This window comes from Haplochromis burtoni, unplaced genomic scaffold, assembly GCF_018398535.1.
Source record: "Haplochromis burtoni strain Fernald_Lab_line unplaced genomic scaffold, NCSU_Asbu1 Contig_577, whole genome shotgun sequence".
NCBI classification, from domain to species: Eukaryota; Metazoa; Chordata; class Actinopteri; order Cichliformes; family Cichlidae; genus Haplochromis; species Haplochromis burtoni.
In genome coordinates, this window is record NW_024582938.1 from 141,661 (window position 1) to 161,819 (window position 20,159).

Consider the following 20,159-nt stretch of genomic DNA (forward strand, 5'->3'; position numbering starts at 1 on the left):
TGTGTGTGTGTGTGTGTGTGTGTGTGTGTGTGTGTGTGTGTGTGTGCACCTGTGTTTCACTCTTCCTTTAAGTTTTGGCTAACATATATATAAACCAGGGTTGGCTAGCAGCGTGTTGTTTTTGATTCAGATACACAACCGGTCAAATGTTTTAGAACACCCCAGTTTTTCCATTTATGGTATAAAGGTAGTGATGTGGTTTCTGCAAAGAAAGTCAAAGTGTCAGTGAGTACAGTTCCCTTCACCATCGAGCGCACTGAGGTCTGCAGACCCAAAGACACGACTGAATCAGAGGACAAGTTTCTGAGAGTTAACAGCTTGTGTGATGGCGGCTCACGGGACAACAGCTTCAAGCACAGCTTAATAGTGGTCGTAGTGAGCAAGTCTCAGTTTCAGCTGTGAAGAGAAAACTTCAGGTTTGACAGGATGAGCTGCACCAAGAAAGCCATCTCTAAGACATCAAAATAAGACAAAGAGGCTTGTCTGGGCCATGAAACACCACCAATGGACTACTGAAGACTGGAAAAAGGTTTTATGGATCTCCAAAAGTTGCTTCTGTTCATCTGGACGTAGCATTTTGTGGGAGAAACGTTTCGTCATCATCCAGGTGACGTCTTCAGTCTCAGCTGACTGCAGGTTCCAATCTTATAAACAGGACATGTGCATAATGACTGAAACCAGCCCACTGATGGAACAATGGGCTGGGAGGTCAGTTCCTTAATCATAATTATGCAAATTCTCATGACCACTGATCAACAACCACTGATCAATGTCCATGAGTCCCATTCACAGAGAGCTGGGGAATGGCTGCAATCACAGCATTGTAAGATGGTGACAGATGTACCCTTAGGCCCTCCTCAGCTGAGACTGAAGACGTCACCTGGATGATGACGAAACGTTTCTCCCACAAAACGCTACGTCCAGATGAAAAGAATCAACTTTTGGAGATTTGTTTTCCTGGATGATTGAGAATGCATCAAGAAGGTTTTATGGACTGATGAATCAAAATTTGAAATCTTTGGTACATTACACAGGATCTTTGTACGCCATCGTGTAGGTGAAAGGATGGTTCCACTGTGTGTGTCTGAATTTTGGCATCAATTCTTCAAAACAATTTCAGATATATAAGGTATAAATTTAACTCCGACTCCACATATTGCTATTTTTGGCAAACCACCAAATAACCTTCGTATCACAGCTATCCAAAATAACCTTATTGCCTTTGCTTCTCTTGTTGCCCTTAAAGAATTTGTTGTGTAAATCATCTTAGCCATCATTAATCAAAGTCTGGTTACATGACATCCTAGGACTTCAAAAACTGGAGAAGATAAAATTTTCCCTCAGAGACTCGTCAGATAGATTTTTTACTTACTGGAAACCGTTACTTAAATACTTAGAAAAGTTACCAGCGCGAGAAATCTCTTTGTAGTCCACCATATGACCGTGCACAAATTCTCCTGCTATTGCCAGCAGGGGCTGCTCCACCTCATAAGACTTCATTTAAGATACTCCAGCATTATTAATTTACTTCAACCGAGGAGCAAGTAGTCATTAATAGCAATATTAACTAATGTTGATTAATGTTAATATTAATCTACAAGGATGAGCGCTAGCACTTTATTGTTGATTTTTTTTTGTTATTTCTTTGGTTTTTGTTTGTTTTGGGGTTTTTTTGGTTTTTTTCTCTTTTTTTGTATGGGTTAATCCAAGCCTATTCAAATGGCGGCCCGCGGGCCAAATGCGGCCCAGAAGCAACCTGCGAGTGGCCCTGCCTGTGGTCCTGGCAGAAACACAGAGAAAACGCAAAAAATGAATTCATTAATTAATTTTAAAAAAATTAAAAATTCCTACAGCGTAGTGTAGACTGTGAATGCAACACTCCTTGTAGCCTAGCAATATTTAACCCACAATGCACCGTGATGTAAACATATTAAACAATCATCGTAATATATGATGCGACAACAGCATGTCTTTCTCACTCCAAAAGCGCAAAATTGACAATGAAAACTGTCGGTTTAACCCTGCCTGGACTGACAAATACTTATTCATTTTACCGAGTTTAATAATCTTACAACCGGAGTTGTACTACCATGGTGAGGGTCCTGTACAGCCCAAGAGAGAGCTGCAGCATCTTCCCTTCGTGTTTGCTTCTTGGCGAAGAAGAAAAGGCCTTTCACAGATTCTGAAACAGGTGAAATACTGCATGCTGGCCGTGGTGGATGCGGTGAAAAGTGAGTGTGACATCTGCTATTAAAAACGTACCCCTGTAGGACAGTTCAAATATTCGTAGAGTTGAAGTTCTGGCGTCAGACGAGTTTGAAATGCTGTTAGATGACCTGAAGAAAACTGATGTAATGTCTATAGCAGGAGATCACAGACAGAACTGATAATGCACAGTTGTATATGTCCGTTTTTTGGATGGGAAATTGCTCGGTTTACTACCGTTAGAGGGACACACAGCTGGCGAAATGATGTTTGAGAAGATTTAAGCTCTTTTTGAGGAAAATGGTCTGGATATGAAGCGTGTCTGTATACTTGTGACGATGGGGCTCCATCCATGGCAGGAAAAGTGAGTGGTCAGCGAAATATTTATTTTAATTTGAAAGGAATTATCAAAATGTTTTTTGTTATTATTATTATTATTTCAAATGTGCAAAAAATAGTTTAGTTATAGCTCCCTTTTTTTTAAATGGACCTTTTGGTGTGCATTTGTGAGAGGTCCCACCAGATTTACTAGGGGAAAAGGAATAAAAAAAAACTTGTTTTTCAAGTACAGTTGTGTGGGTTTGAAATTGATCATGATCTGCTGCTTACTGGCTTCAAAAAAAAATATCTGGCCCAGATAAATTCCTCGGTTTGAAAATCTGGCCACTAACTTCGTAGTTGAATAGGCATGGGTTAATCCATCTTTCTGTAACATATTTACCTTCAAATTATTGGGAGGGAGTGGGGGGGTATTCATGCCATCTATGTTATTTATGTTTATTGAATGTTATAAAAACGAAAAAGAAGAGACTATCATTTCTACCTGTACCTATGTGCTTTATGACTGTCTGGCATTTGATAAATTTAAAAAAAGGAATTCTAAAGTGATAAAAGAGTAGAATAGAATAGTTTTATTATTATCCATGTACAGCAAAATTGGAGGTGCTCCTCACTGTGTGTTTCCTAGGGCTGCAACTATCGATACATTTAGTAACTATTGAGTGTTCTATTAATTTTTTGATTGAGAAATCAGATGACAAATTATTATTAATGAGAATAATAAATATTCAAAACAGGAAAAAAATGCAGGTCTTTACAGTAGATCGCAGCAGATGGCCCCGCCCCTCCCTGAGCCTGGTTCTGCTGGAGGTTTCTTCCTGTTAAAAGGGAATTTTTCCTTCCCACTGTCGCCAAAGTGCTTGTTCATAGGGGGTCATATGATTGTTGGGTTTTTCTCTGTATTATTGTAGGGTCTACTGTACAATATAAAGTGCCTTGAGGCGACTGTTGTTGTGATTTGGTGCTGTATAAATAAAAATTGAATAGAAATACGTTTTCTTTCACTTTACATGATGTGACCATCGCGGTAACGACTCCACCTCTTTTCTTTGAAAAAACTTGTGGCCACATGAGCTTAATGTTGGCATGCTTTTTATTCATAGTTGTGTTTCTATTGCAAGTCTGTTGTCAGTTGCAAATGTGAGAGAAATTCTCGAATTTACGTGGTGAACACTCGGCACTACAGAGCCGTGTGTAAAAAGGAAGCATCACAGCAAAAAAATGTGGGATTTTTTATAATCGAGTTTTTCAGGATACATGATGAATCGTTGCAGCCCTAGTGTTTATGCAGAGATTGCTCTGCAGATCTGCACTCGTTTTTTAAGTCTAAATTGATCTTTGTGTAAAATGCATTCATCAACAGAACACATTTGCATTTTGTTCTGCTAAATAAATTTAGAGAAAGGCCACCTCCCACCTCTGTCTGTTTAGAGGCAATGGGACAACGATGGGCAGGAGTGGGGAGTTTAAATGCTGCCGGTCAGGGGTCAGGAAGCAAAGAGAATGGTCACTGAAAAGGTTCATGGATGTAGTGAAGGAGGGCGTGCATGCTTGCACTAGAGTGAGGTAGAGATGAAGGCAGATGATGCTGCTACCACAGCCCCTAGTTGAAGCAGCTATAAGCAGAACAAGGACAAAAAGATCAGATCTCCTCTAATAACAATTACAGGATATTTTTTATATATTTGTTTTTTTCAGTGAGAATTTCCAGGACTGAAAAATCTAACCATCAAGGAAATGTCCAAATTTGCAGTTCATCTACCTGGTAAAGACCTATAGACTAAATGCACAAGTGATAAAAATAACAACCTGGTAAAACAACAACAATAATAATAAAAATAATAAACATTTTGAGTTAACAGCTGTCTGACAGGTATGTTAGGTAGGTTTTAGTTCTGAAGTGGATCCAGGCTGAATTCAGAATGGGAGAACGCAGCACATGTGTAGAGAATCGAAACTATCACTGGGGGAAGCAAAATTCAAAGCAAGACACAAGAGACGACTGTCAAAGTAAAACAGGAAATGACTCAGAAGATACCTACGAACTGCAGAGACCACAAAGTCACAAAAAATGTCAAAAAGGGAAGTCTGGGAAAAGAAAGAATAACCTCAAGAGAAAAACAAAAACACTGGGAAATACAAAACTAGCAGTCTGTGCTCGAATAATCATGACATAGAGAGAGGAGCCCAAAACTCAACGAAACCAGAGTGAAGCTTAATTCTAGTCTACTGCAAACATGGACACAGATCCAACACCTTCTGTCCTCTTAAACTTCTTTGAAGTCTCCCTCCTGGGTGCATAGTTGGTGAAGTGAAATTTAAATCTTCTGTTCACAAATCTACAAATCTAATAACACACAGGCAGGTACTCAAACATCCATCTGGAACCAAACATTCAATGCAACTCAGGTCAATTTTATATAAAACTGATTTGAATCAAATGACAACAACAGTCACCTCGGGGTGCTTTATATCATAAGATAAAGAAACTACAACAACAGAGAGAAAACCCCAACAATCGAACGACCTCCTGTGAGCAAGCATGGGAAGAACCTCCAGCAGAACCAGGCTCGAGGAGGTGCAGCCATCTGCTGTGACTAGTTGGGGGTGATGGAAATTCAAACTAGTAATAATTATAAAGCTTAAGGGCAACACTGAAGCTAAACAGAAAGCATTTAATAATAAACATGGACCAACATTATGAAGCAACGCCTGAGACCAGGAGGATGCTTTTACAACTCACACATTTATTTACTATATAGGCTTAAAATAAAGGGCTGCAGACAGGTGTCCGCACATTTGACTAGAACAGGTGTGTCAAACACAAGGCCTGGGGCCCAGAATCGGCCCGGCAGAGACATTTTAAGTGAATTTTACAACATTTCCTGTTGATAAAGACCTCCACCATTGCATGTATTACATATCACATCATTAAATAAAAACTAAACAACAGCAATGGTCTAACATAGTGTAAAAATGGAAACATTCCTATCTGCCACAGAAGCTTCTAGTTTGTTTTACAGTTATAGGGGGGGAAGGACTTTTAATGGGGAGTGAACTACCAGAACGTTTTCTGTAATTTTATATTTATTTATTTGTGTTGACAGATTTCCTGCATTTACTACAGCAGCATATTTTCCTTAAACTGAATTAAATCTTTACACTAAAGTGGGCTGTATGTGGCCCACAATGTAAATGACTTTGACATCACTGCTCTATAATACTTTGGCATACAGAAGAGCAGACAAACATATGTACCAGTCGTGTTTGTATACCCTGTGTATGTTAGTAAGTCAAGATAATTCACAGCCAACAATCGTTTTGAAGCTCCATATAATCTGCATATTACACCACCCTTTTCTCTATATAAGGAAACATGTTTTCCTACAGGTGAAGCACAGAGAGTGTTGACTATGTTGCACCTTTAAGACAAGAAATAAGGAGAAAGTCTAACTAGAGAATTAAATAATAGTCTGCAGTCCAAAGAAGAGGCTGAAATAATGGAAATGCTAAATATGATGTCCCAGAGACACTGACTGTGTCTCTGGGACAGTAACATAGATGCAAACACTCTTAGTGACGACATCCAGCAATGACAGAACGTTTAAATTGATAAAATTAGGTCAGTGGACACAGAGCACCAGTCTGTCATGGTGAAGAGAGAACTGAGCCTAACAGCAAGGTTTTCGGTGTCTCTCAGATAAGCTGGAGGATGTTACTGCAGCCGAAGAGAAGTGGTTAAAAGAGAAGCTTTTCAAAAACTGCTCCCAGAGAGCTCTGACACCAAATCTAAAAGCAGGCCAGTTTCTAATAGGAGCTGTACTTCAGTTTCTTGAAGACTAACTGAAACCGACCTCACGGCCCTTTGTTAGTCAGTGGTGCCAGTTTCAGTCATGATGCAAAGGTACTGTTTTTATAAGGTTGTGTTAGGCCTTTTCCAACATGACTGCACACAAAACATCCATAGAGACATGGATGATCAAGTTTAGTATGGAAGAACTTGACTGACCCGGACAACCTAATAGACCTTTGGCATGAAGGTTGCCAGGCCGTCTTCTCCACCGTCACTGTCTGACCTCAGAAATGCGCTTCTGGAAAAATGATTAGAAATTCCCATAAACACAGTCTCGACTCTTTTCATAGAAGAGTTGAAGCTGTCATAGCTCCAGAGGGTGGTCCACATCATAGCAAACCCTGTGGCTTATGAATGGGATCTCACTTGAGTTCATATGTGTGTGAGGGATACTACATGAATGCCTAGAAGAAATGAAACCACAGAACACAGAAGAATTACAGAAAGCATTAACCCCGTTTAAAAGCAAAGCGGTCCCTCCTACGGATGCACACCACGAGGTTTGAATTCAGCTTTACTGCACACCACCTTACCTGGTTCAAGACTATATTTGTCTACCTGTTGGGTAACATTTGTGACTAAGTTAAGATAATTGCATTAATGTTATGTACAGTAAATTACCAGATTACTTTGAGAAAAAGTTTATGGCTCTCCATATAAATTCAGTTTAGAGAGTGAAACTCTAAGTACTCTTGTCTCAGCCGTGAATTGTTCCACCTTTGGCCCAAAAGGTTAGACAAGACTCTCCAACTTTATGTATCTATTTATGCTTATTTCAGTTAGATATATCATGGACTAGCACTGTATGAAGGGTTGTCATAGTGGCAGCCATAAATGCATCCCATGTGTTTGCACTGACATCTTGTGGTCTCACAGATAAATGATGGAGTATGCTGAAGGGCCTGTGTGTGCTTAAGTCTGCTGGACTACACACACTGCTTCTTTTATTTATTAATTTTAATAACATTTGTCCCACATGTCCAATCCTTTACCTTTTTATAAAAAAAACAATCACTTTGTGCTTTAGTTGATGGATTCTGCAGATGTTTTTGTAATACATTAAAAATAAAACAAAAGGCAAAAGGGGAACTAATATTGAAGGGAAAGTGGGAAACACAAAGATCCACTGGCTTACAGAATTGTCACTTCCTCGGCCCTTTCCCTTTCCTAACACATATTTTAGCACTTTGTAAAAGAGAATCCCCAAAACAGACATCCTTTCAATCTTGAACTCCTTCACATTTGTAATCTAAGGATCTTGGAAAGAAAAGCATCAGGAGAGTCTTCTCCAAGCACAACATCTCAGTGCACTTCAGACCTAGCTACACCCTCAGATAAAAAGACAAAACTCTCAAACACAAACTTAGCAACAAAGTGCATGTGGTGCAGTGCACTGACGAGTGCTTACACCTCCACATTGGAGAAACCAAACAGCCACTCCATAAACACATGGCACAACATCGAAGAGCCACCTCATCAGGACAAGACTTGGCTGTACATCTGCATCTAAAGGTGGTTTGAAAATGGAGTGAAAGAAGCATCTCTATACACTGTGAACGACCATCTTTGTACTGAGGCGGGGCTTACGACATCAAATATACCACCTAAAATGCAGTTTTTAAAAGCCCTTCAACCTCCACTCACATCTTGCATCATCTGCTGCAACCTGTTGGGGTGGGAGAAGGAAGACAGGATAAAGACATGCTGTGGAAGAGAGACAGAGGTTAATAACAGATATGATTCAATGCAGAGAGATCTGTTAACACATAGTGAGTGAGAAAGGTGACTGGAAAGGAAAAACTCAATGCTTTATGGGAATCCCCGGCAGCCTACGTCTATTGCAGCATAACTAAGGGAGGATTCAGGGTCACCTGGTCCAGCCCTAACTATATGCTTTAGCAAAAAGGAACGTTTGAAGCCTAATCTTGAAAGTAGAGATAGTGTCTGTCTCCTGAATCCAAACTGGAAGCTGGTTCCACAGAAGAGGGGCCTGAAAACTGAAGGCTCTGCCTCCCATTCTACTTTTAAATACTCTAGGAACAACAAGTAGGCCTGCAGAGTGAGAGCGAAGTGCTCTAATAGGGTGATATGGTACTACAAGGTCATTAAGATAAGATGGGGCCTGATTATTTAAGACCTTGTATGTGAGGAGCAGGATTTTGAATTCTGGATTTAACAGGAAGCCAAAACAGGAGAAATATGCTCTCTCTTTCTACTCCCTGTCAGGACTCTTGCTGCAGCATTTTGGATTAACTCAAGGCTTTTCAGGGAGTTTTTAGGACATCCTGATAATAATGAATTACAGTCGTCCAGCCTGGAAGTAATAAATGCATGAACTAGCCTCACTCTGAGACAGGATATTTCTGACTTTAGAGATGTTGAGCACATGGAAGAAAGCAGTCTTACATATTTGTTTAATATGTGCGTTGAAGGACATGTCCTGGTCAAAAATGACTCCAAGGTTCCTCACAGTGTTACTGGAGACCAAGGTAATGCCATCCAGAGGAAGAGTCTGGTTAAAAACTGCATTTCTAGTATTTTTAGAGCCGAGTACAATAACCTTAGTTTTAAGTAACGCTTTATCTTCTGCCACCTTAAAGGCCTGTGGTATGTAGGCAATTAATAGGGACTGAATGTTTAAGATTGAAGCAGATGTCTTCATAGGAATGGGGTCTAAAAGTCACATTGATGGTTTGGAGGAAGTAATTGGTGAAGTTAACTCAGAAAGATCAATTGGAAAAAAAGAGTTAAATAAATAAAGTGGTAGTGAAGCAGCTGTAGAAAATGTTACATTTCTCCTTTTCTCCTTGCAGTGTGAGCGCTCCTCACAAACACACATCTGCAGATGATCAGCCAGCTGTTTTACATCTACTCTAACCAGAGAATTTTCCAGCTAAAAGGAAGGTTGGCTTGTTGTGCATAGTCCACTAGCAGATATAGAGTAAAGCATTAACAAATCGTAGGACTTCTCGGAACAGTGTCTGAGAAATAAGGTCTGATGGACACAGAGAGGGTCAAAGTAAATGTCAAAAGTACTAAAACTAGCTTTATGTAATGATACATCTTTGAGATTCTTATAAATAAAGTTTTCTTTAATGGTTAAAACTTCATTTTTTAAGTAGTTCAGAAAGTCTTTACTACTTAAGGTTAAAGGAATACTTGGTTAAACCGACCTCTAAGTCTTTGTTCTTATTTTCTCCAGTTAAGGCTGAATAGTAAGATGTGTTAGCTTTATGAAAAGCTTTTTATAGAACAGCAAACTCTTTCTCTAGGCTAAATAAACATCTTTTAAATTAGTGAGATTCAATTTCCTCTTTAAGTTCTGTGTCTGTGAGTTTTACCGGGGACACAAGCATTTCTGATTTCTTGCTTTCTTCTGCAGAGGAGCCAAAGTCCAGGGCCGTACACAGTGAGAAAGCAAAACTATTATAGAGATATTCAACCTTTCTGGAAGTAGATTAGTAGCTGCTCTGTACTGTGTTGGCACGTGGCCTTGAAGAAGTTAACAGCAGAGGAATTACACCCTTAAAATCCGTTACAGCACTTTTCCAAAAGACATCTTCAGTAATGACATTTATTCCTCACTGTGTACCCCTTTATGCTAAATTTAAATGTTATTGATCCGACAAAAGGTTTTCAGGGAATACTGTAAGATGTTCAAATTGTATGCCATATTTCAGATCAAGATCCAGGATGTAATAAAGTGGTTGTGTGTTCAGTGAAGCCGACTGAGTCTATGATTTTATGTATCTTTGTCAGTGGCAGGTTTTCCATACCCCAGTGCAGGAGCAGCTGTTGCCTATAGAGGGGCTCATTTGAGAGGCAGGGGCCGCGCCATCTACAACACGTTCCGTGCTGCACCTCCACCTCCACCTATCCCCACCTATGGAACGTGAGTTTTTGCTAACATACAAAGACACTGATGTGATAACAGGGAGTGGAAAACAAAAACACCTTTAATAGAGCAGGAAATTGCTAGACTGTTTTTGTGTGTGTTTCAGGACATGAAGGCACTGAAGAAGAAAAATAATAAATTAATAGTGTAAAATAAAGGAGTCATAAGAAGAAATAAAGGTCAAGAAGGCAGCAGGAGAGGAATGGTGCAGGCTGGTCATATCCACTGAATAAATAATTTAACCTGTGTGGTATATGCTCTGCTCCAAAAATTGTAGTTTTAATCAGAGTCAGTTCTGCCAGTGTGGGTTGTTAATCCCCAAACAGGAGTGGTTTTACAGGTGCAGGCCCTCGATATTTGTTCCTTTCTCATCGTTTCTGTTTTTTACTAGTTTGTATTTGGCTCCGTCAGTGTCGATACTGGGAGCATAAGGCGATACCTGGACCATGTAGAGGTTCTACAGGTAATCCACTCCTTCAGGATGACACATGGTGTCCATGGTGGCCAGAAGGTTTGCTGTGTGTGGCCCGGTTTGCTATCCTTGGCATTTCTGTGGGGGGTGGTATGCTATGTGTGGGTGGGACCTATGTTGTTTGCTACGTTGAGATAAGGGGACTCTTCTTCATGTGTTGATCTAGAGAGATCCTGCCAGTTCTTTCCAAGTTGGCTCTCTGGCTCCTTCTCTTTTCCTTCTTTTCTCTTTTCCATGCATCGTGCTGGCTGCTGCGGTCCTGGGGTGTCCTCCCTGCCTTCAGGTTGGCACCTTTTGCGGCTGGTCCTCTTGCGCCTTAGGGGGTGGGCCAAGGTGCCTGGTTTGTGCTGCGTTCTGGGCCCTTCTCTCTGTGTGCCCTTTCTACATCTGTGGGGCCAGGATGTGTTGCTTGTGCTGCACTGCACAATGTCTTAAAGACATAAAGACCAGGATGGTCTTTATGTAAGACTGCTTTCTTCCATTTGTGCAACATCTCTTAACTTAGAAATATCCTGCCTCTGAGTGACGCTGAAAAACTAGTTCATGCATTTATTACTTCAGCCTTCAGTTAATCCAAACCCTGTGATTGTTGTTGATGATGTGCATACATCTCTTCATCAAAGTTTAATCACAACAATGCATATTTGACAAGTTCAATGGACTTCATTGGCTTCCATCCTATTTGAATCCAGTAATCAACTTTGGGATGTATTGTAATGTGATTTTCAGAGGATGAATATCTGCACAAGTTATGTGAAGCAATCAGAAAGTGGAATCTCAAAAGAAGGCTCTTTGTAAGCCCATGCCACTAAAATGAGGCTGTTCAGAGCCCAACAGGCGGCCGTGTCCTGTACGGTCATCCTAATGAAGTCCTTGCAGGTATTGTTTGCTCGAGGAGAATATCAGGAAATCTAATTACCTTTAATGTCAGTTTACCAGATGTTGTCAGATCATCTATGATGTCATTTAGTTAGGACATTTTTCAGTATGAAAATCCGTCACCCTGTCAGTTCTGTATATTTCAATGTTAAATATATGCTTAATATTTGATATTCTATGTCAACAGTGTGGTCTACCAGGATGGATTTTATGGGGCAGAAATATATGTAAGTCAAAGCCCAATGATATGCATTTATATTTCATTTCTGTGTAGTTGCAAGATTGATTTTTAAGCATTTCTTCTAATAATGACCAACTGGCCAAGACAGTAGTCTGGATTTGATGTTGAATTTTGAAGATAATCTCTTCTAATCTGTAATGAGAGCAGTTTGAAATTGTTCTGTTTCTCTTCAGGGAGGATATGCAACCTACAGATATGCACAGCCAGCTGGTACTGCTGCAGCTGCTTATAGTGACAGGTACGATATTTTCTCTTCCATGTCTGAAGCCTTCTTGAAAAAACGTTCTCACAGAACAAAACTGGTCGCATCATCTTATCCTGTTTCTTACTTTATCTGGTATGCTTTCATACCATCATCTGTATGCTCATATGAAAAAGAACATTTTCATACAATTCAAATCAAATCAAATCAAATCACTTTTATTGTCACATCACATGTGCAGGTACATTGGTACAGTACATGTGAGTGAAATTCTTGTGTGCGAGCTTCACAAGCAACAGAGTTGTGCAAAATACAATAACATAAACAGGCAAATATACGAATGGCTAAATCTGAAACTAATAAATATATGTACAATATATAATAGTATATGCAAAAAAAAAAATTTTTCAGGATGTGTATACTAAATGTTTTTCTACGTGTGTGTGTGTATACACATATTTTACAAATTAAATAGAGTAAACAATAAATAAAATATATAAAAATATACAGAGTTGAGACATGTGCAAAACAGTGGCATTACTGTACAGTATAGAGTGCAAAATGTTGAAGTTCCAGTAGTGAAGGTGAGGTGTCTATGACGTGTTCAGCAGTCTGATGGCCTGGTGGAAGAAGCTGTCTCTCAGTCTGCTGGTACGGGACCGGATGCTGCAGAACCTCCTTCCTGATGGAAGCAGTCTGAACAGTTTATGGCTGGGGTGACTGGAGTCCTTGATGATCCTCCCCGCTTTCCTCAGGCAGCGCTTCCTGTAGATGTCTTGGAGGGAGGGAAGCTCACCTCCAATTATCCGTTCAGAGCACCGCACTACTCGCTGGAGAGCTTTGCGGTTGTAGACGGTGCTGTTGCCATACCAGGTGGTGATGCATCCAGTGAGGATGCTCTCAATGGCACAGTGATAGAAGGTCCTGAGGATGCGGGGGTTCATGCCAAATCTTTTCAGTCTCCTGAGAAAGAAGAGGCGCTGTTGCTCCTTCTTCACTGTTTTGTTCATGTGTACTGACCACGTAAGATCCTCAGCCAGATGTACCCCAAGGAACCGGAAGCTTCTCACTCTCTCCACAGCAGCGCCGTTGATGGTGATGGGGGTGTGTACTTCTCTGCACCTCCGGAAGTCCACTATCAACTCCTTTGTCTTTGCGATGTTGAGTGTGAGATGGTTGGCTTGACACCAGTGGGTCAATTCTATGGAGCCCTGTGAAAAACTAAGCATAGACCATGTTTCTTCTTCTATGGTTATGGTTTTCTGGATGCCTTTATCTCTCTTTTACAACATTGCTTGCAAGCACAGATCTCTTAAGGTCCTGCCAGAGACAACACCAAATGGTCCAAGGTCTGGACTTGGACTGGCTTTTGGCTCACAATTTTCAAGACTTTCTGAAATCTCATATACCGTGCTTATTTGTTTATTATTGTGGGATCTTTACCTACAACATAAAGTGTGTCTCAGGAACTGTTGTTGTGATTTGGCACTGTATAAATAAAACTGAACTGAACTGAAAATTAGATTACTCCTAATGTCTTAGAGTTCAGGATCCTGTGTTTTTCCTCAGGTTTGATGATTCCTGTAGAACGTGACTAGTGTTGTTTAATAATGAGGGTTTACATACCTGTTCGACGTGAATAGTGCACTGTGCATGCAGTGGGAATGTCTATCACAGGACCGGGTTCCCACCCCTGGAGTCGAGCTCCTTGCACGTAATGTCGCCACTGTCATACACAGTAAAAGCTTATAAGCAATCATAAACCCAGCGTTTTTACTAAACATCAAACATGATGTCAGAAGTTGTGGTTTGGTCATGTGCTAAAAAGCTGCCAACAAAGCGGTAAGCTAAACGTTTTCTCAGCCCTTTAAAGACATAGCAAGCAAGCAGCTAACGTTGTTCAGCTATCGTAGCAAAGGCTATTAAACATCAATGACCATGTGGAAAGATTCTGTAGACCAGAATCATTGATGTTTAATGGAAACATTGCCAAGAAGTCGCCTGTGTACGAGCAAGAATACGATATATTCATGGCAGCATGAGAAAGCAACTACTGCATGACAGTGACTTAACCTTAAGCAAAGCAATCGAAATGAGCTAAATATTCGAACAGCAGCCCCAAACGACAGCAAAGGTGGATAGTTTCATCACAAAATAAGTGCGACACGATCAGAACAGAGTCCTGCACATGCAATAACTAACTGCAACAACTGTGGAGGTGGCGTTGAGATGCAAGCGCCCAGCAGTGATGAAGAAATGTTCTTTGTGAATGGGGTCAATATAGACACTGGGAATCCCTGTTTTCTGCATAGGAATGACGTATTCACCACTGTGCATATCAATGGAAAACCAATAGAGCTGCCGTCAAATGTAATGTTATGCCTGCCGACTGAAACAAAACAGAAGACTCAGAAAACCAAACTGGTGGCATATGGAGGTGAGGAAATTCAAACAGCTGGCACAGCTACACTTTGACCCACTCTGCAGGCAAGGAATACCCGCTGTAATTCTTTGTAGTGAAATGAGTCAACGACATAATCATTGGTGGAAGAGATATGAAAGCATGAACAGTATCTCAGAAAGGAACTCGAGCATGTGAGGGAAGTCCAACTGAGACTGAACGCCCTGAAGTCCAAATTCCAACTTGAGGAAGTCTGTTATGTTGGACATGTATTCACAAGCAAGGGCCTCAAGCCTGATCCAGCTAAGACCAAAGCAATTAATGAAATTTTCATACCAGAAAATGTCACAGCCCTCCGGTGCTTCTTGGGGATGATCAACTTTTTAGGAAAGTTCTTTCCCAGAGTGACCTCTCAGCCCCATTTCATGAGCTAACACACAAAGACATTCAGTGGTGCTGGCTAAAGCAGCATCAAGATGCATTCAATGCTTTAACAAAGAGCCAGTCCAGCCACTCTCAGCTACTATGATGTGCAGAAACCCATCACACTTACTGTACGTGTGACGCCTCACAGTACTGGCTTGGAGCTTTATGAAGCGCCTTGAGGCGACTTTTGTTGTGATTTGGCGCTATATAAATAAAATTGAATTGAATTGAATTGTGTGCCTTCAGGTGCTCCGACCGCCTGCTCCTCTTGTACACAGACTGAGATCCATGGATCAAGAAAGAGCTTCTTCCTGTTGTCTTTGCATGTTCCAAATTCAATGATTATATCTGTGGAAAGCAGATCTAAATCAAAACTTATCATCAACCATTAGTCACAATCCCACATATTCTAAATGAAACGATGGTTTCTACAGCCGACCTTTACATGGAGGAAATGGAAACTAAAGCTCTTGGCTTTGTCCAAAGGATAACACGCAGCCACTGGTACAGATATGTGGATGCCACCTTAGTCTGAATCAAAACCTTTCACCAAACATGTTAGCTCAGTGGATAGAAACATACAGTTCACCAAGGAAGATACAAAGGATAAAAGTTTGCTGTTTCTGGACTGTGCTGTGCGCACTGAGGATGGAAACCTCAGCATTGAAGTTTACTGGAAACCCACACACAGACCAGTACCTGTTGTTTGACTCCCACCAACATCTGGAACACAGATGTGGGGTGATCAAGGCCCTTGTTGTGGAAATTTTAACACTAACCTGCAACATACCCATCTTGGGGGGGGGTTACCTTCAGCCCCATCCTTAAAACCTTCTCCCTCACAGAGAGAATTATGACCTTCAACTTCTGGCTCTTGGCGAAGGCGGTCACACTTTTATCCTCTCCCTTTCCTTATCTTCCCTGCTTAGCTTCTTGTGTTCTTGTCTAGTCTAGTCTATTTTTTACTTTTCCCTGGAACACTCTCTCACAGTCTGTTCTCTAAAACCTAAAAGAGGAATTATGGATTTGATCAACTGGTCCCTGAATGCAATTGACACCAGCTTCTCAACGAGAAGCCGGGGATCGGGGGAGCCTGACTGTCCAGGAGGGACTTTCCCTGCCGGATACACGATGGACGGGTGGACGAACTGGAGGATCGTGTGCCTGGCGGGACTGTCGATCAAGGACATTGAAGATATCTACCTGTTCGGAACCATGATAACAGGGTTCTTGCTGATCGGAGCTGGCTTGGCCCTGGCTTATCAAAGATTAAAGAAAGCGGAATCGGCTGTTCCAACCCCCACAAGGCTGCCCGCTGGGATTGAAACGATGGGACGAGGCGTGAGTTCTCAGAATGGGCTCATTGAACGCAGCACGGATAAGTACTTGGAGAAGCTCGAGGCTGCCGTGAACACTCAGAATAAGACCGCTGGGTGAAAATTGGATAACATCGTGGAGAAGCTCGCGGCTCTCCAACGGCAGATTGAGAGACCAGTGTCGAACAACAGCTTTGAAATTCACATGAGTTGTTCGCACTAAAGTAAAAACCATCATCACTTCATGCAGCTACCACTTCAGCGCCAGCTGTGGTCTCAAGGCTGGAGCTGAACAACAACACCCTGATAACGACTGTGCTTAGACTGTTCCTCCCCCATGCAAGGCCACCTGGGTTGGCTGGAAGACTGTTTACTTAGCCCGGCAGGGTGAAGGACACTGTCTCAGCTGAACTGAACACATACACTGATACACACTCATCCTCCTCCCTTTCCAAACGCCTTCGATGCCTGTCCCCTCCTGCGGCAGATGGCGGTCGACTGGACCAGCGCAGACATGCTGCAGGACTGGATGCCTTGTCTACACCGGCTCTCTCTCACCTTTACCCGCCCCTGTTGCTTGTCTTGTGTTTCTGTGGTGTATTGACAGTCATGTGCTTTTTGTGCTGGGGTGTTTTTTCTGTTCTGTAGCGTGCTGCCTGTTGTAACCCATAATTTTCTTCAGGATTAATAAAGTATTCTGATTCTGATTCTGATTCTGATTGGTTTCTGCTTGGCCGTCACCTAAAGATTTGCATCCCTGATGTAAAAGAAACACCAACCAGGGAGAAATGACAAACTGAACAACATCATCATTCCTTGTGTAACTGCTTTGTCAGAGAAACTCAGGAGAATTTGAGCATCCCAGTGCACCTCAGACTAAGCCACACCCTCAACCAAAACCACCAAAATCATCTAAGCCACACAGTGTTTGCTGTGCAGTGCATCAAGAAGTGCTCAGAAAAATCAAAGGTCAAAAGTCACTCTTTCAGAGATGAAGGATGCAAGAAGGTTTGAAAGAGGAGTAAAAGATCCATGTCCGCTATGAACGCCCATCTTTGAACAGAAGGGGTGGCCTACAGCACCATCTATCAGCCACGTGTGGTGCAGTGTCAACACAGTCTAAAGATCCCTTCTCAGGCATTTCAACCTCCACTCAAACCTTGGCGCCTACAACCAGACCTCAGTTCACATGATTGGGTGGGGCAAGGTTTCACAATGGTTTCAACTGTAACTCTCAGTAATGGTAATATACCCACACCTTCTTTTCATTGGCTCATGTGATGACTTACCTGACTTAACCTTCACCTGGGGTTACATACCTGGTTTTTAGAAATGAAGAAGCCTCTTGGATGAGAGGTGAAAGAAATCCAGTTGGTATGTTCAAGCTCTGTAGATTAGATGACCTTGATGACTGAGAACCCACACAGACATGTTTCTGTAGCCTTTCTTCCCGTTCATGCTAGAGATCAAACAAATCCAATGCTGCCCTCCTGTTTAAAACATCCGTTTTGAGAGAAGCATAATTTTCATTACATGGCCTGCCAGCCTTTAGTGTGATTGATTAGTGAAAATGATTATAGATCTCAGTTAAAATAAGTGGCTCCAAGATATGATAATATATTATTAATTACTCTTTGACAGTTGAAGCTGAGAATGCTAACAATATTTCTGACTGAATTCCCAATCAGAAAAGACTGGTACACAATATAACACCAGTGAGAGTTGGAACTCCAGGTTTCACCTGGCCCGGCGAGTCGATTCAGCACTGCCTTAATGCAGCTAAGTGAAAGCTGCAACCCATTCCTTATTATTGCTGTTGTAAATAGACGGGTATTTATAAGGTCTAGCATTTTTCTTTGAGTACTTTAATCAGCACACACATGCAGTGCTTCAGTCTATGACTGTTGTGCATGCCGTTCTATACTGAGGCTTGTGTCTTTGAGCTCAGATACTTTTCCTGTCACATTTTAACAAACCAAGTGCATCAGAGCAACAATTTGACAGATGAGGGAGAATAACAAGCAAACAAAGCACGTCCCAGGTGGTGGCGGGCATGAGAGATAGGATAGAGTCCCAGCTAATATTGTTAATATCAAACTTTCATTTTTCACCTTCCATCTTTCAAATATGTTTATAGTCTTTGTTTTGCAGCAGTTGCTTAAGCAACTGTACATTTATACTGCATTTTAATAAAAGCTGATTCTTCCTACTTCCTTTTATGTAGTTACGGCAGAGTTTATGCAACCGCAGACCCCTATCACCACACCATTGGTCCTGCAGCCACATACAGTGTGGGCACTATGGTAAGTCTGCTCCCTGTTTCCTCACTGCTGATTACTGCACCATACTAGATTATTACAGTAGACTGATACAACATTCACACACTGTCTTTGAAATACACTGTATGACACCATACATATTATTGAAGATCGTTATAAATGTGAATATTTATATGAACAAATAAACCAGTACATCAATAGCTCACATGAAGGTTTAAGAGTTTCAGAAGCTCTCCAACAAAAGCTTTTGTTTGTACTGAGTTCTGATTCTCTTGGAGGCTCACATTTCAGAAAACCAGAACCAGCTTTGTTTGTTTTGGAGAAATCAGTTGTTTTATTTGAACGCCACTTTCTTAGGTGAGAAAGTCTCTTTGTCTTTAGTCAGCTTCTCTCAAACTTCAAAGAGGCGGAGAAAACCAGACTTTCTTTGTTTTGTGTCAGTCAGTATGAACTACGCAGCACAGGCTTCAACAAGAGAGGGAAAAGGAGGAGAACACGAAGCTGAATGTGAGCTTCTGTTACCTGCAGGTGTTTCTGCTGCTGCTCATAGATCAGACACTGAGTGCAGACAAAATCTAATACAGCAAACAAGATAATATATCTAACATAGGAAATATTATATTCTAATGAATCCACTCATTATGTGGTGGTTTCCACATAAAGAGGATCATATTAAACAATGAGATCATTTTGACGAGCAAGTTTTTTTCTATTCTTTTAGAAAAAGACAAATCAAGTGTTTTACCTTTCTTTATTTACCATACTACTACTAATAATAATAATAATAATAATAATAATAACGTATATGTCACAGATTTTATATGTCAGTCTGAAACTGGTGAAGGAGCGAGGATACTCTCTCTCCTCAGATGAAACTGTGTGAAGTCTGACAAACAAGCTCCATCTAGAATAACACAGATCTCAAATACTGTCAGAAAAATAGAAACATGAGCTTCATCTGTGTTTCTGCTTCATCAGCTAAAGCCGAGTTTATCAATGCTGTCATGCAGTAAGCTGTCGTAATCATACTGCTTTCTATCCACAAATATAGAATAAAATGATCTCTTGGACAAATCATGGGTACACCACAGTGACAGCATTGAGGTTTGTAGCATTGGCCGACATCAGGTTCAGTTTTCTTTAGTCTTTATTCAGCTTTCTGCAGGTGACTGACGTCCAGCTTGTTAATGATGGTGTGAATCTCTTCATGACATGAATTCTTCACGTTGATATGTTTCTGCTCTTTTTCAAACTTTTGACTGTTTATTTGGGTTGTTTTTGTTTGTTTGTTTGTTTAACTGCATTGTAAGCACATCACATCGATCTTAATGAATGAAAAAACTCACAGATGTGATGAAAGTGGTTTTGAGCAGCATCACCTGTCAGGTTGTTACCGTTTTGTATCTAACACTGAAGACGAGCCTCTGTGTTTGTTTGTTTGTTTGTTTGTTTGTTTGTTTGTTTGTTTGTTTGTTTGTTTGTCTACTAGTTGGATGATGTTTTATAAATGGTTGTGAGCACTCTGTGTTTGTTGGTGCTGGTGCATTTCATTTTTGCCTTCATTAGTCATTAACTATAAATATTCTTCAGTGCTCATCTTTTTGAAGGCTACTCTGCACTGCAGAAGGACGATGCTTCTTTGTGACGTTTG

General features: G+C 40.9%; 1 protein-coding gene across 11 annotated transcripts in view; it reads left to right on the forward strand.

The window, feature by feature from the left end:
• LOC102306604 (RNA binding protein fox-1 homolog 3) overlaps positions 1 to 20,159 on the forward strand; it is a 131,313-nt gene that overhangs the window by 82,306 nt on the left and 28,848 nt on the right. For 4 of the 11 annotated variants that reach the window (XM_042214503.1, XM_042214504.1, XM_042214502.1 and 1 more), the window contains 3 exons: positions 10,157 to 10,289; positions 11,831 to 11,870; positions 12,058 to 12,355. In XM_042214503.1, coding sequence (XP_042070437.1) covers positions 10,157 to 10,289; positions 11,831 to 11,870; positions 12,058 to 12,354 — 470 coding nt within the window. In that variant the 3' untranslated portion in view covers position 12,355. Of the gene's footprint in view, positions 1 to 10,156; positions 10,290 to 11,830; positions 11,871 to 12,057; positions 12,356 to 18,453; positions 20,149 to 20,159 lie in introns of those variants that run through there. The other 7 variants (XM_014329626.2, XM_014329625.2, XM_014329627.2 and 4 more) reach the window with 3 other exon arrangements.